This window comes from Lissotriton vulgaris, chromosome 11 (assembly GCF_964263255.1).
Source record: "Lissotriton vulgaris chromosome 11, aLisVul1.2, whole genome shotgun sequence".
Lineage (NCBI taxonomy): Eukaryota > Metazoa > Chordata > Amphibia > Caudata > Salamandridae > Lissotriton > Lissotriton vulgaris.
The window spans coordinates 940,075,225-940,100,157 of NC_141699.1; the positions used below are offsets into that span (position 1 = coordinate 940,075,225).

Consider the following 24,933-nt stretch of genomic DNA (forward strand, 5'->3'; position numbering starts at 1 on the left):
AATGATGCGGAATAAAGTTGCTTGACAGACTGATAATTTAAATTTATTTGGGGCCTCGTTAATAAATAATGAACATGAACTGTTACTGCTCTGAGATGGAGTACACCTGATCAGTAAGGATTGTCTTTTTTCCCCTGTGGCACTCCTTTAGGGACTTTCAAGTATTTGTTTTGTTTAGCTCTTATAGATTATGTACATTTTTAAACGAATTCTTGTTAATTTGTCTCTGCCTTTGTTTTTTTACATCTGTGATACAGTCTAACTCATCTGATTAAGCATGCATTTGAAAAAAATTCCAAACTATTAAAACACCTTGTTTACAGACCGATTGAATACATTTATTACAACCATATAATACATTTTTTTAAACCTTAGGCTGCTGTGTTTCTTTGTGCTTGGTGTGACTCGTTTTGATGTATTCTCCTGGTGTTCGTAAATCAAAAGTTAAAAGCACTATTATTCAGAGGGACTAGACCACTGTACAACAGTAAACTACTGATGCTCAGGTAAAACAAAAAATGACACTACAGTACTGCTGCAGTTAAGCTAAAATAAAAACACACCAGCAACAGTTTTAAAGTGGAAGATACCACTTTGATATTTTATTAGAAATTTTCCAAGGCTCAAAAGGCTGATTTTAAGCATCACTAGAGTAAGTAGCCTATAGTATACATATCGTGGTATATACATACATGTTGTACGTTTTAAATTATAACAAAGCTTCATTTGCATACTGAATACATACAGACAAAAATCTGTGACAGTGTTCATGTTAGAATCATTAGCCTCCAATTGCAGTAATAGTTCAGTATCAACTCCCTGGCAAAACGTAACCTTCTCATGCTTTCCATTTACCAGCAGATATTGTATTTAAGGATTAATTCATGATGTTCATCCACACTTTGAAGAAATCCATATGTCATAAAGAAGCCTAGATTTAGGTTAGATGTCAATAGCTTCCAATGTTTTTGTGTGCAGCAGATGTAAATATATTTCTTAATGCTAAATTAATTGCTCCCTGGGACTCCCATATTTGGGTAACAGAAGCGATTACGCATTTAATGATATTGTTGCACGCAAGTTTCTAAACTATGTTCGTTCCTTCTGAAAGTAAGTCAGTATTTTGTTGCAGTTGAACCACAATCCTATCTTCATTTATTTCATCTTCATCACTGCTATTTGTATCTTGGTTGTCATCATCCTCGTATTCAGAAGAATCTACAACATTCTGATGTGAATCTGACATTGCCCCAAACGACTGAGTACTAATGGACGTTAGGGGTCTAATCAAGGGTGTGTGCTCAGTGACGACTTCATCTTCTTGACTACTGTCTGAATCGGTATCCGAGTCCCCTTGAGATGGAACAACTTTCTGTTTACAAACTGGACAAGTCTTCTTTGTTTTAGTTAACCAGGGGTCCACACACTTGCAGTGATAGGCTGTCAGATAAAACAGAAATGACAAAATGTCAGATGCATGTTTTGGTATGAGTTACACATTAATGACGTGCAGGAAACAATCTATGTTTACGTATACAATTCTTAAAATTTCTTTGAAATACTTTTATAGAGCCATATTTGAAAAATAATATAGTAATCTTAGGTCTAGTCATCTTTTGTTGCAGTGACAGGAACTGTACAAGTGCAGTTTACAAATGTGGAGAAGAGGTTTGGACTGGAAAGGATATTCAATAAGGATTCCCATGAAGAACAGTTACAGTTGAGGGGCCTTTTTGTCATAATGGATTTTTTTTTTATTGATGGCCCAAAGTACTTAATAAAATAGCTAGACCATTTTTTTTTAAAGAGGCAAGACAAAAATACTAAGTGGTCACTGACCATGAAACCGAGCTGTACTTAAAAGGTTTCATAAAGAAACCTGGCCCATCTGGTTTGGAGACTGAATTTACCCCTTCCGTGCGGAGCATATTTCCCTGCTGTGCAGGGGGGCGAGGGTGCCCGCACAGTGCCCCGGTGCTCATGACTAGCTCAGCTCGTCATGAGGCACGGTGCTACGGTGCTCTTGACGAGCTAAGCTCATCATGACCACACCTGTTCCCGTGGAACGCTCAGCACAGCAGCGGAATTATCCCCCCATGTGAGCGTTCCACGGCTCATGACGAGCTCAGCTTGTCATGAGCACCGGAGCGCCGGGCCTCATGTCAAGCTCAGCTCGTCATGAGCATGGAAAAGGTTAAGGTAGAAGCCCTTACTAAACACATTAAACGATCTCCCAAGTGACAGCCCTGTAGAGTTTGAAAAATTGACAAACTGTTCCCGTTGAACACTCAGCACAGCAGCGGAATTATCCCCCCATGTGAGCGTTCCACGGCTCATGACGAGCTCAGCTCGTCATGAGCACCGGAGCGCCGTGCCTCATGTCGAGCTCAGCTCGTCATGAGCATGGAAAAGGTTAAGGTAGAAGTCCTTATTAAACACATTAAACGATCTCCCAAGCGACAGCCCTGTAGAGTTTGAAAAATTGACTTTCCTTAAAGAGCTGCTTCAGCGCTTGGACAAAGCATACGGTATTCTCAGGAGGTGGCCTATTAACTTTCTGAAAATGTAACAAAGTGCAGAAACTAGATATACGTTGATTGGTAGCAGTGAAACCTAGCTGACGTGTAAGCTTTAAGAAACCTACATTTTACTGACTCTTTCAAAATGAAGTGATGACCAAATAAGCGGCTGCTGGTACAAGGCATGATGGAATATAAAAACTGCAGGTTTCTTATAGGACTAGTGCCAAATTAGAGCTATCCATTGCTGCTACCTGTCTTACAAATATTTAAATTTAGACAACCCATCAATAACACTTGAAAAATGTATTGACAATCTGGCTAACCATACCCACAAATTATAGCCTATATTCCTGATCAATGTAAATTGTTATGTAAAGGTCCAGGGGCCAGATGTACAAAGATTAGGAATACAGATTTTCTAATTGTGATTCTCTCCGAAGCACAAATAAGAAATCAGTAATCCTAAAGTATGAAACTCGTTTAGTTTCATTTAGGGATTCCTTGTGGGTCGCAAATCGACCCACCTTATGAATATTGAGGTAGGTTGCAGTTTACGACCCATTAGGAACCAGAGCCATCATAGGGATGGTGCACTGCTGAGGTTAATAAAGTAATCTTTTTTTGTCTTTTCATGCAGCCCTTTTCCCGTAATGGAAAACGGGATGCGTTTAAAAAGAAAACCTTGAGGTTTCATGTTTTAAGAGTAGGCGGTGGTCTATAGAATCATAGAGGCTGCCAATTCTTTTTTAACTTCAAAGAAGGTGCTAGAGTTTGACTCAAATATACTGATATGGCTGGGTGTCAAAAAATATATACCTCACAGCTTCAATTTGATCTCGCTCGCTCCCTAAAACAACCTCCCTCACTTTAACGCTATTCTAAATAAAAGAAAAAACTGTCATACAAAAGGAGGCAAAACTAGATGTACATCTGAAAAAAATTGTCAGCATGGAACAATAACAAAAGACTTGGGGATAACCCATAAATTGGAACAAATGGACCTCAAAAGGAATTTTCCTGGTTAAACAGTTAACATTTTGAACCAAACATACTACCTTTGCTAACCTACAACAGACTCATAATCTTCAATTCTATAGATTGTTGAAACTGAATGTGATTTTGAATAAAGCTAACCTAGACTGTGACCCTTCATAACTAAGTCTTATAACAAAGTTGTTTATAGCGGAGACCTGTTTGTTACTATTGCTCGTTTTAAGTAAATTCTTAGTACTATATTCTCAAGAACGTGTGATAACCATTGCAAAAGTAACAATGCAACACTCAACATCGCAGTCTATCGCTGGAAAATTACGCCGTGTTAACTAAGTATTCACAAGACGGTGGTACCATGCAATAGTCTCCAGATAACCCATCAAATGACAGTGTTAAAATCAACGCCACACCACAAAAATGCGAAACACGAACGCAAAAAACGTTGCGATTAGACCAATCGCCATACAAAAATCAGTGAAAACCAGCGAAAGGCCTGCAATTCACACACTTCAGGCGGGAAAAATCACCATGAAAGTAGGAAAAAAACAAACAACAGCAAAGCACAATGGATGTTGCCGGAGCAAGTACGGAGTAGAACCAGAACCCCAGAAGCCCCCCGGAGGACCAGCCTGGGACTTCGGGGTCAGGGAAGGCCAAGGAGAAGAAGAGTAGGAAGAATCGGTTCAGTCCGCAGGATCATGATAATGGAGGTGGTAGAACATCATCAACAGCTGTTTGTCTCCTCCACTGTGTCATTGGCAACCAAAAATGGACTATGGCAGTCCATTGTGGACAAGGTGATTGCAGGGAGTGCTGAAGAGGACAATGGTAGAGGTCAAGAGGCACTGGAATGATGTCAAGCGCAAAACCAAGCTGAAACTCATTAACAACCGGAAGGCAGCAATGCAGACTGGAGGTGGGATTCCTGCACCACAGGAGGAGCTGGATGATATGGAGGAAATGGTCTCCACAGTCATCAGTGGGGAGACGGTGGCAGGAGTTGGGGGACCGGACACTGCTCAACATGACCAGACAACAGCACCAGGGTGAATAATGACCGGGGACGGGGGAGATGGGCACAATGGCACACATGCACAATTAAGTAGAGCACATCTGCGGACAAACCATGCCCCAGACCACCAACTCCCGCCAAGAGACCAATGTACCCAAGTATGCAACATCTCTGCATTGTACAAGCACAGAGGTCAAAGGCACACCGCATGAAAGGGAGAAGAGGCAGCAAAATCAGAGCTGCAGGAGTGCCTACCCCAAAATACAGCACACACACATAACATGCAGAGCACACCAACACTGACAACAATGTGGTACAAACCGCAAAACACCTACAACAGAACACACAACACAACTGATGCCGCTTGGGTGTAGACACTGGCCAATCACATTTTGCTTTGCAGGAAAATGTAAGTTGATAATGTAAAAGTACAAACACACAGACGTCTGTTGTCGAAATGTCCAATGTCCCCCATCAAATAGGCAGTGTGAGAAGTTAGCCTGGCATATGTTGTCCACTATTCTAGTGGGCACCTTGCACCAGTCTAAACGACCCTTATGATGGTGGTTGTAAAGTCAACCTTATAGATAAGCTATCCTAGTGGTAGCATGGACCAGCAGTCTAGCTAAAACTCCAGAGAGCATGTGAAGCAAGCTGTTTTACCAATTATAATCGCTTGAATAACAAATGAAAGGACACCACACAAGGTATATATAAAATATATATGTATTTATTACTAACACAACCCCTCTGCACTCTTTATGAGGTCAGAGATCGAGATACATCACAAGTTACTCATTAAGCATACTTTAAGTTGCACAAATACAATTCTGCCCCAGGGGTCTCCCGAACCATATACTAAGTAAGTGGTATAAGAACCACTTCAGGAATAGTGAATAGGTCTAGAGCCTAGGGAATCGCTGGGGCTGCACTGGACAGCCAGGGATTGGAAGTAGGAGGCCCACGGAAGACGCGTGCAGTGTCTAAACACAGTCGCGAGTACCATAGAGTTATAATGGGAACGTAAAAGTTACAAAGTAGTTGATTGAGGACACTTCCGGATGGACTACGGTAAAACCCTTTTAAACTAGGACACTTCGAGAGTCAACACCCACGGGAGCACCGGAGTACTCGAGTTACCTCACCCAGGGAAGCCGGGTGCATAGGTGTTCTTTCGTGTCTGGTTTCGTCACTGTTTCCTATAGAGAGCTGCAAAGAAGTGCTGCAGGCGACCAGGAGAAAAGTGTCTGGGTGGATCCAAGGGTGGATCGAAGATGTGAAGAACCTGAAAGCAGAGGGGACAGAGTCTGGGTCACTAGCCAGTGTCCAGGAAGGAACCAGGCGATGTCGAGTGTTTCAGGTAAAGCTGGTCTCTGCAGCCACGAGGACCAGGAGGTGTCGACGACGACCAGGAGCTGGAGATTGGACCCAACAAGCCTTGGAAAACGCAATCCACGCAGGAAGGGAAGATTGGCTTCAGTTCAGACCAGCAAGGTCTGGGGAGCTTCTCCTTTGCAGGGAAGCTGGAGCAAGCCCGGAGCAACCAGGCAAGCGGTGTAGTTTCAAAAGAAAGTCTTCGGAGGGCTAACTATCTAGCAACTGGGAAGACGCGTCGAGCTGAAATGCAAAAGCAGGCCCCACGCGGCACTCGTGGAGTGTGGAGGTCTGAGCTACGGTGCAAATGGCGCTCGGGTCTGGGGCTTCTCAAAACCCAATGCACAACTGCGAGGGGTCTCGGTAGTTGCACTGTTAGCAAAGAGCAGGTAGTCCAGGGTGTCTAGTCCCACGTCTCTCGTGTCCGCCATGGGTCTCCGCTTTGCTGTGGATGTGGATCGGAGTAGAAGTCTGGAAGTCCAGTTCCTGAGTCGCCGAGTCGTCTGGTTCCAGCGGGAGAGTCGACAAAGCAAACCGGCAAGTTACTGGTGGTGCCTGTTTGCACAGGGTGGTCACTCCTTGACCAAAAGGGGGATGTCTTCAGTCTTCTAGTCGGTATAGAACGTCGAAGGTACAAGAGTTTCATTTCAGAGTTTCAGTCCAGGATAATCTAATGTCTCTAGACACAGCTCCTATCTTTATACTGATTTTAGGGTCTGGAGTACCTGCTAGGTCCCTGCTATGGGTGGACCCTGAGAAGGGGGTGGTTACACCCCTTTCCCTTTGTCCAGTTTCGCGCCAGAGCGGGGCTGGAGTGCCCCAGCAACTGGTTTGAACCGGGCTACGCATGGAGCACCTTGTGTGCCCCAGGCAGTGTCTGGAAAAGCATCTTTCCATTAAACCCACCCTGCCCCAATACACCTCAGACTGTCTGGGGAGGTGCTAGCACCTCCCTCGACAGGAAACCTATTGTCCAGGCCTCCCTTGCCGGAGTTTCGTCCAGCTGGAGGAGGTCAGACTTGTGTCTGTGGCAGCAGCATCCATTTTGTGATGCTGAGGCTCTGTTTAACTTTAACCGGGTAAAGTAGTAACTACATGTCTTCTCCCTCTAGAAGGGTGGAATGCTACCCCCGCCGCCAGAACTGGTGTGGGGGGGGGGGGGGGTGTATTCCAAAGTGTTTGACACCTTACACAACATGTTTTGATGAAGCCAAACCAAAGTTAGCATTGACAGCGAGGATTATAATGCACTTAAGAGTATATGGTATGGCTATATCATAGAACAGCTATAAGGACATGGTTCCGAAAGCTGCAGAAGGGCTCAGCTCATGCTAGAGCACCCTCTCACATAAAACCAAGTACTCTGCCTTCAGGATTGTTGAGGCCTGCCATAGGAGTGACTTATAGGTATATATGTGTCCGTATATAAAGGTAGCTATAGATATACTATATCTAAGTAAGGGGTGATTACACCACCTTACCCAAGCTGAGTGATCAGCCTGTGGTGTCAGTTTGGATGGCCAGCCAGGGGTGGCATAATACATGCTGCAGCCCCTGGTAGGCATTGGATGCACCTATTCCCTGGGTACCTATGGTACACTATACAGGGGCTCACACAGGTGACCCAATACCCAATCAAGTATGTACCTAAAGTACATGGAGTTCATTTTACAAAGAGAGCAGCTAGCCTGGGGCCCTGAATAGCAGGATCCCAGGCCAACTAAGTCAACAACCAGCTAAACACTAGGCAAAAAGTTGGGGTAACCATATAGTCAGATATCCACCTTCCTACATGTACAATGCAACAACATATATGTGGACACATTGTTAAACTGCATCTCTCCTTCACATTGCAGAGGGAGAATCAACACCTCCTGCAGAGCAGCCCGACCCTCTCTTTGATAACAAAGAGGACCACCACAGATTCGACTCAGACGCCCTCCAAGAGTTCATTGACAGCCTCCACACCACACCTCCAGGAGCTGGGCAGCCCAGCAGCTACGAGGCGACCCCACCCCCTGCACAGACCACACAGCAGGCAGCACCCACCAGCACGGCTGCCTCCCAGGACCCCCACGAAGAACACATGGCCTTCCAACGCCGCTTTTTTTTTGGGTGCCAGGAACAGCTGGCTGAACAGGTGCTGTTGGGCTTCGACCGCATGGCAGACAAACTAGATGCCATACGTGTGTGTCTAAGTCCCATCAGGGACACTCCTGGTCCCTAACAGACACCCACAGTCCGCTCCATGCTCCCCAATGAACCATGGCTGACATCGCTGGAGCCCTGACTCAGAGACTAGAACAACTGTCCAGTCAGAGTGGCTCTAGCAATGTCACACAGGAGTTGGGAAACATGCGGAGGTTAATGGAGACCATGGAGCAGGCAAATGCGGAAAGAGCGGCTGTTATGGCTGCACACCAGAGAGTGGTAGCTGGGTTCCTCAGGACAATCCTCATGGCATTGCTGCCACAACGCCTGGCTCTGATTCATGCTGCTGCTACCACTATATGCACATCTCCACCCCCTGAAGTGACAGTGCCTCACAGTGCGGCAGACATTCCACCTCCTGCTCCTGAGGTGTCACTGTCACAGTGCAGGAGACAGAACACCGCCATCCACATGTGAGGCACATGAAACAGCAGAGGATGAAGATGCGGATGAATCTGCCCTTGTGGTAAGAAGGACGCAGTAGCATGCATCCCTGCCATAGGGCTGGCTTCAGCTTGGTTCTGCCCTCTACATCATCACCTTCCAATGTCCCCCGATGCACTCTGCAACACTCACCTTGGACCTCGACATGGACTGCCATATGTTGTTTGATCGCCAATGACACAAGCAATCTGACTGCGGACTGAACTCTTCCTCTTCCTTTAGACTTGTCATTCCTTGAAGGCCTCTGGCTGGCCCTCCACAGGCCAACATAGTCATATGGGGTTTGCATGGCCCTGTACTGCTCCAGATGCAACACTCCACTGAATGTGCATTTAACATTCATAATCCCACAGATGTGTCATGTCTATGGTCTTTCAAGTGTGGAAGTATGGATTAATGTAGGCTCACTGGACTCCTCAAACGTCCATGTGGCTCATGTCATAGAACAGGGGACACATTGCCAAATGGGGTCCGGGTGGCGCTGACACAACAACAGGGACACAGGCATGAGTTACTTCCTTGTCTAGCCCAGTACGGAACCTCGCCCAGGGCCCCAGGGTAATTTACAAACACTTATGCTGGACTGGCATATGCCAGGCCAGCCCACCCCCCTTGTGAGCGTAAGAGGAGACGGCAACACTACATGTCCCAGGTCTTCATGGTAGTGATCTGCTGGCCACAGGTCTAGCTGTCAGCATACCACAGCCACTCCCTCATGGCTGGTTTACACCCACACCACACCCATCCAGCACATGTCACCCTGCCAAAAAAACGGTCCGGGTGCACGTGGTGGATGCCATTTCCACTCTATATCTAGGTGAATCAGTGTGGTGTACACGTAAGCATGAGGGTCTAGGGCCCTGCAACGTCAAATTCCCAGGGCCGGAGGTGACATGCGGTCGTCCACAACACGATACCCAATCATACAGGGTCCATAACCTTGGGGGCACAGACTTGGTGGCACCAGATACATTGCGGCTGGCACAGACACACTGCCACGGGACAGTGACTTTGGGTGCACTGAGGTAGGGGCACCTTAAGTGCTGAGCGGGTGTGCAGCCTGCGATGATGCCCCGTCCCGGCGGTCCGGACTGCTCAGGATTTGTGTGCCCTGCTGGACCGCAGTGTAGACCAGAGCCAGTGGGCAACGCGGGCTTACCGCCACGTGGTGTCACATCCTGGATCACAGAGTTAGTGGCACCTCAAGGGCTGAGCGGTTGTGCAGCCTGCGATGATGGCCTGTGCACTGGTATGTCCTCTGCCAATGCAAAATCAAGACCCAGAATCAAATGTGAGACCTGGTGGCCTGCAGAGTGGGGAAGCATGAATGTGGGGGGTGCCATGTCCGCAGGCTCCATTGTCGTCTCTCTTCTTTCCCCTTATACCGCTGCTCAGGATGTGTAAAAAGTTAAAAGTACGACACTTGGATATACATATGCTAAAACAACAAGCCAGATCTTATAAACACACCCCGTTTCCATCCTTAACCTCTCCCCTTTTTCACCTGAAACTTCAACTACATTCTTGTTTTCATTACAAGAATGGTAAAAGTATAATCATTATTATAAAAATCAAAATGGAGGCATGTGTTTGTTCCTCCATTTTACATTATAGCTTGAATGATGTTAAAATATTTTGAACTAAATTAAAGCATCCACCAGAAGGACCGGTTCTCTTCCAGGGGATCCTCATCAATAGTCACAAGCACTGCATATTCCCGCCAATGTGCGGGGACCCCAGGAATACTAAAAATCATATATGAAAAACATACACACATATATATATATACACATATATCATTTTTTCTCATACCAATACAGCTCCCATCTAGGAGGTTAAACAATGTAATAAAACACAAAACTGCTTTTGCAAAATACATAATATATTTATAAAAACACAAGAGGGCAAGTAGCACTTGAACTTGTTTTTTAATGAGTAAACCTCATGAAAAAAAACTGCAAATAAAGCAGACATTTTTATCCTACAGGCTGCACTGTAAAACAATAGCATAGAAAATTAAAGCATTTTCATACCAAACTGCCACCGTGCCTTTAAGGCAGCCATGACCCCTAGCTTTCCATCATGCCTCGGGTGACAGTTAGGTCAATTGTTCTTTCCGGCTCCTTCAGTCAGGACCCTGGATTCACAGCTCTTTCTTTTTTTGACTTTGTCACAAAATATCTGATATTTTTGAAGATTTTTTACTTTCACTGGACGTCTTTTTACCTTAGAGTGAGAGTGACACCTTTTTTGAATTCCAGCAAAGGTTTATTTCTGTCAGAAATGCCTTCCTTATTTGATCCTTGCCCTGCCTGTAGCAAGAAGAAGGCTAGATCAGACACACAACCTGTGTGTATCCTCTGCCTCCCTGATTCTCGTTCTTCTACCAACTGTCATCATTGTAAGAATTTGTCGAGAAGGATCATCAAAGACAGGGAGAGGATTAGACTTTATGGCCTCTCTGAAAGAGGTAGTTCTCCAGTGAGCCAGCAGAAAAAGAGAACTTGGTCGACGTCGAGAGGCAAGGTCAGGACCTGTTCTACAACGGCGTCGGGATTGACGTTGAAGCTGCTGACGACGAAGAATTTGTCGAAGACTATGGTGATGCCGGCGCATCATTCTTCTAAGAAAATTGACAACGCGCTCATTGTCAACGAAGGGAACAGGCCCTCCGTTGTTGTCAATCAGGTGACGGTCAACGTCGAGGGGCAAGTCTCCATCGAGCCTGGCTAGCTGACCAAAGTCAAGACACATCACTCCGTCGTCACCACGTTAACGCCGATCAATGTCAAGGCAAAGGTCTCTGTCGAGGTCAGTCCTAAGAACTTCGAGGAGCAAGACTCCGTCACCGACATCGAGGCAGAAGTCGCCGAAGTCAGTACAAAGATCTTCGACGTCGAGGCGCAACACTCCGTCGCCAACGTGGAGGCAGAAGTCTCTGTCTAGGTCAGTGCAAAGATCTTTGACGTCAAGGCAGAAGTCTCCATCGACGGCAGCACACCGCCGGTTGACTTCGAGAAAACGGTCTTCAGAACAGACGCGGCTGAAGTCGAAACACGGTACTCCATCAGCGTCAAGTAGACGTACAACTTCGAGAGGCCGGTAGACTGCAAGATTGAGCCCTCCGTCCAAGAGGAGAAAGTCTATGTCGAGGTAGGCGTCTCCGTCAACGAGACGACGGTTGACAAGGCAGTCTGTGGAGAGGCGTTCCAGATCAATGTTGAGGCACCAGTTCAAAGAGGCCTCACATCCGGTAAGCTTGTCCACGTCACCGTCACAGATTTCAAGAACAGGTTTTCCCAGCTCTCACAGAGGTTCAACGTCAAGATCTCCGGAGGTCGTGATCTCGACATCCAGCAGTCCATTGTCCAGGGGACACCAAGATTTTGCTGACCAGGCCTGCACAAGAAAGAGAACTCTCCTCCTCCTACACATTCTCCTGAGGGGCGAGAAGGGCAAAGATCGCCTTCCATCCATCTTTCGCCAATGGAACAGACCCTTGCATCACTGGGCCACAACTCCAGCCACAAGGGCACAGTATTACTCAAGCCCCCTTCACAGGTTTTCGTTGCCTCGACTGGTACAGGAGGTGGATAGAGAAGGTACTCCTGCGCACCTTCACATAAGGAGATCTATCAGCAGGAGGAGAAGGCACAGATCTCCACCTTCCTCCTCTTCTACACGCATGTCACACAGAGACTATTGACCTACTCTTACTGACAGCCCGCCGTCGAGGGTCTCTCCGGTGGATGATGTTGGCACTTTTCAGGACGTGCTTGGTAGAGAGGCGCCGAAACTAAACATCCCTATGCCGACTCGACAGAGTTAGTCCTCTTATCTTTGAGACTTTACAAAAAAAAGGGCAGCATCTAGACCTCTGCTACCGTTGGTACCGGGACTCATAGAACCAGTGATGGACATTTTTCTCACGCCGGCAACACTTGACTGTGCCGGCTAGGATTTTGAAGAAATATCGTTTACCGGAAGAGAACACACTTTTCCTTAAATCTGACCCCCCCTCAGGATTCTGTGATCGCTGCACCAAAAAGACTTATGCTATTGCTTCCTCCTCCACTGTTCCACCAGATAAGGAGAGTATGACTCAGGATTCGTGGGGAAGAAAGGTATGTGGCACATCAGCCTCTTTGATGAAGGCTTCGAGTGCATCGGCTTTCTTGGGCCAGTATGACCGGTCTCTGTGGGACTCCCTGCAAAGATTCATGGGAAAGTTACCACAGGAAGATCGCAAGGACTTTGAGATCTTGCATGAAGGCGGCTTGGTGGCTAACCAAGTTATCAGCACTGCAGCAGATGGAGCTACTCTTTCGGCTCATGCCTATGCGCATGGAATATGCGCTAGAAGAACCTCCTGCCTCCGACTCACAGCACTCAAACCAGAGGCACAGTCTCGGATCCTAAATCTTCCCTTCTCCGGATCATCTCTGTTCGGGGCACAAACAAATGAAGAAAGGAGACTGAGCTAGACACACTAAAGTCCATTGGGTCTAGAGAAAAAGAAAGAATTCTGCAAACTATTCAGGCCTTACAATTGGCGATCCTCCCAACAGAGGGTTTACACCCCTCATTGGCAGAAAAAACAGGATTAGCAAGGTCAACAAAGGTCTCACTATCAAGGCAGGCGTTCCTCCAGAGGAAGAGGAAACCAGCGACAGGCTAACACCTCCACCAAGACGTAGACCAAACAATGAGTGCCCTCTTCTCCTGTCGCCACTCACCATTCCATTGGGGGGAAGTATTGCAAATCATCTGTGACAAAGGACCAGTGGGTGTTAGCTATGCTGCAGAATGTGTACTCTCTAAGTTTTCAACGCCATCCTCCTTCAATCCCTCTAGTTCCATCAGTGTATCACCAGATCAAAATATTGCAGAGAGAACTTGCAACCCTTCTGCAAAAAAAATCAGCGATTGAGAAGGTGCCAATATCGCAAAGAGGGAGAGGGGTCTACTCAAGATACTTCTTGGTAAGAAGAAGGGTCGAAAAGCAGAATACAGACCCATTTTGGATCTGCAAACACTCAACAAATCAATCAGGAAGAAGTTTTGCATGTTGGCTCTCCATCAAATATATCCACATCTCAAGCAGGGAGATTGGATGTGTTTGCTGGATCTACAGGATGCATACTTTCACGTTCCGGTCAGTCAGCATCACAGACAATACCTGAGATTCCTGGTGGGATCTTCTCACTACCAGTTCAAGCTACTACCCTTTGGGTTGAATTCAGCTCCCCAAGTGTTCACGAAGTGCATGGCGGTGGTGACAGCCACACTACACCGCAGAGGCATCTTCGTGTACCAGTACCTGGACGAATGGCTGTTGAAGGGTCCCTACCCCCACAGCGTAAGAAGTCATTTCCTGCAATGCCTAAAGCTTTGTCACCGGCTGGGCCTCCATGTGAACTTCTACAAATCGACTCAGCACCCCACACAGAGAATCCATTATCTTGGAGCTCTGCTAGACTCCGAGGCAGGAAAATGTGTTCGAGGCATAGGACCTGCAGATCTCACACGGAGTATTAGATTGCCACCTGGTGTTGGGCTCGGATAATTGCATGTTGTTGTCGTCTTGAAAGAAGTCTTTGTAGTCACGAGATAGGCGACTCCCCCCTTGGACGATAGTGCGCATGGGCATCGACTCCATCCTTAGATTGTTTTTTTCCTCCACTGGGTACGGATGTAACTTTTCCGCTCCTGTTCGAAATCTACTTTCTAAGTAGTTCGACGCGTAAAAACTTAAACTCTTCTAAACAACTTTAGACATCAATAACCATCGACTATCTCATCAGCTCGATTCCGGTCATCGACACGGGACGTTGGGCCTATCCACGCCGTGAGGCCTACAGCTCATGGAAAGGGCGCCGTTCAAGAAATGCCCCAAGTGTGAAGCAAAATTCCCGCAGAGTGACCATCACAAGGTCTGTAACCTGTGCTTATCACCAGAACATGACGAGCCCAGCTGTGAAGCCTGCACATCCTTTCGATCCAAGAAGACCATTCGGGATCGGAGGGCCGGTCGACACATCATGCAGAGATCAGCTCCGGAACTGGTGGACATCTTCGACGAGGGTCCAGAGGTACCAGAGGAAGATTCCAAAGATCTTGAAATCGTATCTGGGGCAGCCGACTCCGATGACTCCATACCTTCAGGTCAACGCGCGAGTACTACTGCCCCTACCCCTACACCCAAATCAAAGGCAAAGGTCAACACGCTGCCTCAGGGGCCCAGTCTCAACTGAAAGACTACTTCAGAAGCCCCGCCTTCGAGCCCGGCTCGGAAGAAAATTCAAAACCTTACTGTAGCTCGAGCCAAGCAAACCGCATGTGCCAATACCACCAGCTCCTTCGGAACCAAAACCGAAAGAAGTCCTGGTTCCGAAATCCACTCCGAAACAGTCGACTCCGAAAGACAAAATGGCTCTGAAAATAATAAAGCCTGCTTCCGACGCTTCCAAGCCGACGAAACCTTCTTCGGTTCCAAAGCCAAGATCTTCGGAGCGAAGAACTACACTCACTCTAGACGCGACTAAAGCTTTCGATAGGGTCAATTGGCCCTATCTAGGTGCTGTTCTGAAGAAGTTCAACTTCGGTGAGAAATTCTGTCGAACCGTATCACTCATGTACAATGCTCCAACAGCAAGGTTACTAATTAATGGTGCACTGTCAGACTCTTTTAAAATTTTGAGGGGTACGAGACAGGGCTGCCCGCTCTCTCCCCTCCTCTTCAATCTGCACATCGAACCGTTTGCAGAAATTTTAAGGGGAGATGAAAATATTCCATCATTCAGATTTGGGGAGTGGGAGAGGCGGGGTGCACTCTATGCAGACGACATTCTTATTTTTACATCTGACCCGAAGACATCATTCCCAGCGGTTATTAAGAGGGCTGAAGAGTTTGGTCGCATCTCGGGTATGAGATAAATGCTAGTAAAACTGACATCATGGCATGGAACATCCCCAACTTACAGCTGGATGTGACCAACTCAATGCGATATCTGGGTATCCGGGTGGTTCAAGATGTCGGGGACATCGCTCAAGTCAACTTAGAGAGAGTGTACAATGAGTGTAGGAAACTGTTAAAATCTTTGTTCAATCTTCCATTCACTATACTAGGTAGAGTGAGACTGATAAAGATGTCTATCCTCCCTAAATTTACATTTATTTTTAACACCATTCCCCTGGCCTTTGATAGTAAAACCTTGGATAAGTGTCAGAGAGAATAAATTCCTTCATTTGGAATTATAAAATCGGCGAGAGTGGCATGGAAGAAGTTGAGGAGGAGGAGGGAAAAAGGGGGGGCTGTCCTTGCCCGATTTGCAGTATTACGCATGGGCCTTTCAGTTGTCCCATTCCAGAATGCTTTTAAAATCACCATCTAATACATCTGCTGGGGCAATGTTTAAAGCCATGCTGGCTGGTGCAACATTACCAACCAATGGATTCTTGTTTAAATTTGGGGACCAAAAATACTTTAAAAAGTCAAGTTAAAAATCCTTATGTCCCAGGTAAAAGCCTGGCTACAGATAAGGAAAAGACTAAGCTTGCCGTATTTTTCAAACTATGCACCTATCTGGGACTCCCTGGGCTTACCGCCATGTCTGAAAGACAGACTAGCAATACCGGTGAGAGATGGAGGAATAACAAGATGGGGAGAACTGCTGGCAGGAGAGACCCTGCGGTCTTGGGAGGAGCTACGGGAACAGCTTGGCCCCGAGTTTTCGAGATTCAAGTTTATCCAATTAGATAGTTGGGTCAAAGCTCTGGGTAGGTCAGGGGTAACGCTTGGGAAGGATAATACCATAGAACAACTGTTGGTGGAACGACAAGGGGGGGTAAAGAGGTGACGCAGTGGTACTGGAATTTGTTAGAGGAGGTAGATGGAGAGTTTACTCTCCCTGAGGAATTGTGGGAAGAAGAACTGGGTGCCCAAAGTATAGAAATCTGGAAGAGATCTTTTACCTTGCTATACAAAACCGTTAAACCTGCATGGCTGAGACGTAACCATTTTTTTACGATACATCGAGCCTACCTCTCCCCTTTAAAATTGTCTAAATTTATTCCAGGCAAGAAATGCAATAAGTGCAACTACATCAAGGCCTCGGACGTCCATATGTTTAAGGACTGTCCTTATATAGTCCAGTTTTCGAATGAAGTGAAAGCAACCCTAGACTCTATCCTCAACATATCTGTGTCCATCACACTACCCCTTATTATCTTTAGATGGGATAATAGTATAACCGGCCATGCAAGGTCTTTTTTGTTCTATTCAGTTTTGCTGGCTAGAAGACAGATATGTAAAGTCTGGATAGAAAATACGGCACCATCACACGCAAACTGGTTGTCTTCCATTTATGAAACATCTAAGATGGATATGACGAGATCTTGCAGTATACGCAACGTGGCTTTTTGGGACCTTTTGGTTCAGTGGAACTAGCCCCCCCCCCTCTGTCCATGGCTGGTTCTACAGGTTATTAATACCAAGATGGAGTCAGTGCAGGCACGATCCTGTTCACCCCCTGTACCTCTTAAGGTCATCTACTGCCGATTCTGAGAAATCGTGTCGCCGAGTGGGTAACAACAAAAACTACGTATCTCGAAGCATGACACGTATGGCGGTTGGCGGCTAATTAAGAGGAGGGCAAGGCGAATGAGGACAAAAAAAAAGAACTATGCCAAAGGACTCTGCCACAACTCCTAAGGCTAAAGACAATGAAAGCAACAACCCCGCTCGGAACCGAAAAAAATCGGCACCGAAAGCAGTTCCTGAAGAAGAGGAGCTTTTTCACCCTGATCCTTTACAGAAAGATGTATATTAACCAAAGAACAGTACATTTTTCTACTGTTCCAGACAGAAAGAGGAAATTTGATATAGCACCACCTCCAGTGCCTATAAAGGAGGACTCTGCCACTTCACCTATGCACCCTTCTTCTCCTATACCTCCCTCTATTCCACCTACTCTTCCTTTCCCTCCTCTGACTGGGAGTACCCTATCCCACAGGATGTACCAGATATCCCTGACCCTCATCCATACCCATCCAAACATCTCCTCCTGAAGATAATATTGGGTTTGGACACTTACTCAATAGAGCTGCCATCCATCATGGGGTCACTCAGATGAGACAGAAGAAGATTTTTTACTAGACACTTTTGAACAATCCCAAAAGACAGTTCAGATATTACCTATGATCAAAGGGGTCATTAAGCATGCACCAGAAGTATTTAAGGATCCTGTACGTGCTAGGATCATAAACCTCAGAATAGGCCTGCTCCGGGGATCCTGCCTACATTAAGGGACAACTACCTTTAGATTCCCTAGTCGTTTCCAACGCTAGAAAATGAGCAAACTCCCAAACCTCAGGTGAAGAGTCACCTCCTGATAGAGTCAAAAATGATAGACGCTTCAGGCAAGAGAATAGCTGCCCAGGCAAGCAACACATGGCGCATAGCTAACACACAAGCCCTCCTCGCAAGATACGACAGGGCTCATTATGATCAGTTAGAAACACTCTTACAGCAACTACCTGACCAATATAAAGCACAAGCAAATGACCTTATCCAAGAGGGTAAGCTAATTTCTAATGCTTCCATCAAGTGCGCACTTGATGCAGCAGACACTGCATCTAGAGCAATCAACACTAGTGTCCTTCTTAGACGCCACGCATCTCAGGCTTTAAGCAAGAGGTGCAAACTACTATCTTAAATCAGACATTTAACCAACAACAGCTTTTTGGGCCAGCTGTAGACACAGCACTTGAAAAATGAAAAAGGACACTGCCACTGCCAAATCTATGGGAGCTTTGCAGTCCCCACAAACACAAGGCTCCTTTTGTCGCTCCTTCTACAGAGGAGGCTCCAAACAAGCTGGAGCAGACAATTCAGCTTCCTTTCAAACCAATACGCAAACATCCTCAAATAGGGGATATTTTAGAGGAGGCTACAGAGGCAACAACAAGGGAAGAGGGCGAGGTAATAACAGCAATCAAACCTCTCCCACCACGAAACAGTGACTTCCTTCTGCTCCCCCAACAGCATTACACTAATGTCGGGGGGAGACTAACAGTTCCTACCTGTATGGAATTCTATCACAACAGACAAGTGGGTAAGACAAATTATCCAGTAAGGTTACTGCCTAGAACTTACAGCTACCCCTCCACATATACCACCCAGACAGCGTCCAATGTCCACAGAACATCTTACGCTGCTCAAACAAGAGGTTCTCAAAAGGACACAATAGAGAGAGTTCCATTACAACATCAAGGGACAGGGATTTACTCGCTGTATTTCCTGATACCCAAGAAGGACGGGACACTAAGACCAATTCTCAACCTCAGGCCCCTCAATCTGTATATACACTCAGATAATTTTCACATGATCACTTTACAACAAGTGCTCCCATTGCTGCAACAAGGCGATTTTTTTACTACACTAGATCTCAAGAACGCCTACTTCCACATTCCCATACATCCTTCTCACAGGAAGTATCTAAGGTTTGTACTAGAAAGACAACACTATCAGTTCAAAGTCCTTCCATTCAGGGTCACAACTGCACCAAGATCGTTTACAAAGTGCCTAGCAGTAGTAGCAGCACATCTCTGAAGACAACACATCCATGTCTTCCCTTATCTAGACGATTGGCTCATAAAAGCCAAGTCATTCAATCAGTGTGTCCAACACACATCTCAGACAATTCAAACATTGCACAACTTGGGGTTTACAATCAACCACACCAAGTCGCATCTCCAGTCCTCATGTACATCAATACCTAGGGGCTACAATAAACACTTCTACAGCTCTGGCTTATTCCAGTCCAGCCAGGATACAGAGCATTCAAGCCTTAGTCACAAGGTTTCAAGACCAACACTCTCTCCCAGCCAGAGTGTTCATGCAATTAATATGCATGATGGCAGCTTGCATTTTTATTGTACCATATGCAAGACTGCAAATGTGTCTATTGCAAGAATGTCTAGCACATCAGTGGAACCAGGCTCAAGGACAACTTACAGATCTGGTGTTGGTGGACAGCTGCACACATCGCTCTCTGCAGTGGTGGAACACCAAAAACTTGTCCAGAGGGCGGCAGTTCCTCGAACCTGTTCCACAGATAATACTTACAACAGACGCATCCCTGACAGGATGGGAAGTCCATCTCCTACACCATACAACTTAGGGAAGATAGACCACTCAAAAAGTGCTCCACATCAATCACCTAGAGCTACTAGCAATACTCCTAGCACTGAAGTTCTTCCAAGTACATGTACAGAACAAAGCTGTCCTGATCCGGACGGACAACATGACCGCCATGTACTACATTCATAAACAAGGAGGCACACATTCTCTGCAACTGTCCCAGCTTGCACAGAGCATTTGGAGATGGGCCATTCCACAAAAAATATATCTACTAGCAGAACACCTTCCAGGAGTTCACAATCCGATTCCAGATCTGTTAAGTTGACAGACAACAGATTCACGAATGGGAACAACATCCGCAAGTTCTTCTACCATTCTTTCACAAGTGGGGTCATCCAGATATAGATCTGTTCTCGACACATGAAAACGCAAAACGCCCAACCTTCGCTGCCAGGTTTCCACATCCACTGTCCAAAGGCAATGCGATATGGATGAACTGGTCAGGTAGATTTGCGTACGCTTTTCCGCCACTCCCACTATCACCACTAGTAGTGCGCAAGCTACGACAAGTCTCTCAAAATGATCTTAGTAGCTCCCACATGGGCACGCCAACTGTGGTTCACAACACTGCTAGAACTCTCTCTAGTTCCACGCCAAAGACTGTGTCTGACACCATCTATGCTAACGCAGAACTAAGGAGACATCAGACATCCAGATTCAAGTCAACTGAATCTGGCGATCTGGCTCCTGAAGTCTTAGAGTTTGGTTACCTTAACCTGCCACCAGACTGTATAGATATCTTTAAGGAAGCCAGTGTGGCTCAATGGATGGAGCGGCAGACCCTGATGCAGAGGTCTGGCCCGGGACCAGGGTTCAATTTCCTTGGACCTGATAATTCTCGCCTCTGTGCCTATTCTAATCATGGGTCCCACTCTGCAACTCTGGGCAATAGCTTGCTTAATCTCCATAACGGCCCCAACAGAGCTGGGATGCCTGGCTTCACCTTGGGGGTGCCCAGAAGTAGACATTTCACAGGGAAAAGCCAGGAGGGGCTTCACAGCGGTATGCATACAGCGCCAGGAAACCCCGGTTGGGGTATAAGTGCGCTTTACAAGTACAAATTAATTTCATTTAATTTCGCTACTAGAGCTTGCTATGCTGCAAAATGGAAAAGATTTGCCATTTACTGCACCAATAATCAAATAGATCCCCTGGATACTTCCATCTAGAATATCATCTCCTACCTTCTACACTTACAAAGATGTAGTCTAGCATATTCATCTATACATCTACATCTTGCAGCCATTGCTGCGTACCTACAAAATAGACATCTGTCATTATTTAGAGTGCCTGCAAATAAACCATTTATGGAAGGATTAAAAAATAATAATTCCTCCTAGGTTACCACCCTCTCCAGTGTGGAACCTAAACATTGTTCTTACCAGGCTCATGGGACCCCCTTTTGAACCTTTACACAAATGTGAACTGCAATTCCTCACATCACATGGAAAATAGCTTTCCTTGTTGCTATTACCTCTCTTAGGAGAGTGAGTGAGATTCAAGCTTTCACTATACAAGAACCATTTTTACAATTACACCGTAACAAAGAAGTCCTAAGAACAAATCCCAAATTCCTTCCTAAAGTCATTACTAATTTTCATCTAAACCAATCAGTAGAGTTGCCAGTGTTTTTTTAAACCCCAGACTCTGTAGCAGAAAGAGCTCTACACACCCTAGACGTGAAAAGAGCCCTTCTCCATTACATTGACAGGACCAAATCCTTTCGCAAAACAAAACAATTGTTTGTAGCTTTCTCTCCACCACATAAAGGCAACCTCATCTCTAAAGCTGGAATTGTAAGGTTGATTGTAAAATGCATAGAAATATGCTATCAAAAAGCAAAACGTACATTAACAATTCCTCCGAGAGCGCACTCCACTCGCAAACTAGGAGCCTCTATGGCTTTCTCAGGGAACATTTCCCTAGAAGACATCTGCAAGGCAGCAACATGGTCTACAACACATGAATTATGTATAACATGCATACTGCCATGTCGGCAAACAAGGTAAAAGCTCTGGGTAACAATAGTGTGTGAGTGTAGAAAACGAAAACCTATTCCAATATGGCCGCCAGATAGCGATACTTAAGAATCCTCTCAAATGCCTGAACCAGCGGGTCAGGCCAGTTGAAGTCCTTTCCGTCCATAAACAAAGATACAGATTTTAGTCGGGTAGATCACTAGTAAAAAGGTAATAATATACAAAAGTACGTAATGTGTACTTCCGGGGACAACACATTGGAATTGAATAAATAACGTCATATTCCGGAAGCATTCCTTTCGAACACTTTCGGGATTGAACGTTGGAGCAGGGAGGCCCCTTTTCATTTATCAGGTATGTACGAGAAACGAAACAGCGTAGTAATAACAGCGAAGATTGATATAGAGTGCTATGCTCGTGCGTCTAGAACAATTTATCTGGATACTGACGAAATCGATTCCAGCACGCTTGAATATGTTTCAAGTAACTTCAGTTCACTTGAATAGTGGCCGCAAGTAAAATAACATGTTAGTACCATGCCAAAATGTATTTACGGATGCGAACAAGTGTGAAATATCAAGTACAAAGTTGAATACGAGGTAGTCGGGCAGTTAATTTAATTACCGGATCATAGCGCAAACGTTATGAGTGCTCTGACGCTAATAAAACCATGCGTAAGATATCTCCAACGCGACTAGAACCCACACTAATAACATTAAGAGTAGATACAGGAGTGCGTGGTTTGATGTTTTGATACAAAACAAGAAATAATACTGCTTTGGTAAACATGAAGACCAGCATTTAAGTTAGAGACACGATTCAAAGATTAGTGCTTTATGATCAACAAGAAGAGACGAAACTCATATATAAATAGTCCATAACATCTTTTCAAGTAATGTGCACGAAAAACTGTGAACCATGCAACGGTGGCCACCTATAGTGCCCGAGGTCTAAATTGAAGTAAAGAGACCAGATAAAATACGGTGACCCACTATAGAAGAACCAAAGAAAATAAATGTCAAGCCGTTATTAAGGGGTAAGTCGGGACCAAGATATAGTGATAAACAGGCGAAATAATAAAGTGAAGAAAGCAATACATTTGAATAATCAGAAGGGTTCCCATATTTTTTTGTAGCTAACATTGAGATTATCCAGACTATTCTCCGCAACCATTAACCATTAAGCAAAGACGGTGGCTCCAACATACTATCACAACAGGGATATGTTGTAAAAGGTAAATTACCAATAAATAGTTGTGAGTTTTCTACCAATTATATTTGAAGACTGTCAATAAGTTCTGACTAAGGTCTTTAACATTTTTATCCTAAAGGCGACAAGTAAACAGCTGATACTGAAGTGGATACTTTGAATGCCCCAGGGATTATGAAATTGATGAAACATAATCAGATTAATATAATAAGGTATGTATGAGAACTATTGTCACCAAGACGGTAATTTATGCCCAGCTAAAGAAGAAATGAGTCTAATCTTTTAGAAATATGAGGGTAATTCGATTTTTAACCCAATTTGTCCATTCCTAGTGTTGTAATGCAAGACGGAGATAGTGGTCTGCAGATATTACTGTTGGGCTCGTTTTTTAAAAAATAATGTTCTTAAGAAAAAGTTGATATGTTCAGGCATCTCGAAGAGAATGCTAATTAAATACTAGGGTTCACAGTATATGCTAGGCGTCTAAATGTATTGCTTTTATTTATATTTTAAAAGAGTTGTTTCGTCCTGATGAAGGTGGAAAATATGGGGCGTGGCTTGGACGCCGATGGCGATGGTCGCCTGTCGAGCTCGGCTCCGAGACTGAGCCCGCATTTATCCTGAATTCCGAGGGTTTTGGGGCGCCCCGATCCCCACAAATCGGAGATCGAGTTGAGGCCGACTTGGTGAGGCACCTGAGTGACCCCAAAAATCGACTGTTCTGGTCGAAAAGCGAAGTTGCGGAGGGAGCGGAGCGGAGCTCAAGATGGCGCCCGGGCCTTCTCGATAGACTTGCCGAGACCCTCGGCTCGGAAGTGCCTGCCAGCTCTGCGCGTGCCTTCTCCACACCTCATCTCTCGGATGTAGGAAGGTGGATACCTGACTATGGTTGCCCCCAACTTTTTTGCCTGGTGTTTTGCTAGTTTTCCGACTTAGTTGACCTGGGGCCCTACCAATCAGGACCCCAGGCCTACTGCTCTCTCTCTAAAATGGATTCCATGTACCTTAGGTACATTTCCAATTGGTACTGGGCCACCTTATCAGACCCTGTAACTCAGGGCATAGGTGTACCCAGGGCCTACCAGGGGCTGCAGCATGTATTATGCCACCCCTGGCTGGCCATCTAAATCTGACACAACTGGCTGCATGACAGCTGGGGCAAGGTGGTGTAATCACCCTTTGCTTTAGATATAGTATACCTATATCTAACCCTAAAAATGGACACACAGATTCCTATCAGTCACTCCTATGGCAGGCCTTAACAATCCTGAAGGCAGAGTGCTTGGAATCGTGTGAAATGGTGCTCTGGCATGAGCTGAGCCCGTTTGCAGCTTGCAGAACCAAGTCCTAATAGCTTTTCCATGATAACGCATACCATATACTCTTAAGTGCATTATAATCCTCCCGGTTAAATGCTATCTTTGGGTATTGCTTTATCAAAACATGTCGAGTAAGGTGTCATACGAATTGGAATACTAACCCCTCGCCAATTCTGGCGACGGGGTTAGCATTCCACCCTTCTAGAGGGACACGACATGTATGTAACTGTGAACCCCGGTCAAAGTTAAACGAAGCCTCAGCTCCACAAAATGGATGCTGCCACCACAGACACGAGTCTGACCTCCTGCTGCTGGGAGTCCTTCCAGCGAGGAGAGCTTGGACAAAGGGTTTCCTGTCAGGGGCGGTGCTAGCACCATTCCAGACAGGGTTTTGTGTATCCTGGGTAGGCAGGGCTTTACAGGAAGGTGACTGCTGAGTGGCACCCCGGTGCTCACTACGCATCTTCTGGCTAGAACCAGTTCCAGGGGCACACCAGCCCCTGGCCTGGGGAAAGTCCGGCATGGGAGAGGGGTGTAACCACCCCCCTTCCTGGTCCCACCCCTAGGGCAGGACCTAGTCGCGTACCCACCCCTTTCTTTAGGATAAAGGCAGGAGCGGGGACCCTTCCAAAGTAGATCATCTTTGAATCCTGAAACTACTTTCTAC

General features: G+C 45.8%; 1 protein-coding gene across 2 annotated transcripts in view; it reads right to left on the reverse strand.

Annotated features, from left to right (window-relative positions):
• Positions 1-567: 567 nt before the first annotated feature.
• RNF13 (ring finger protein 13) overlaps positions 568-24,933 on the reverse strand; it is a 424,496-nt gene continuing 400,130 nt past the window's right edge. For both annotated transcript variants that reach the window (XM_086944085.1, XM_086944084.1), the window contains exon 10: positions 568-1,440. In XM_086944085.1, coding sequence (XP_086800211.1) covers positions 1,085-1,440 — 356 coding nt within the window. In that variant the 3' untranslated portion in view covers positions 568-1,084. The remainder of the gene's footprint in view (positions 1,441-24,933) is intronic.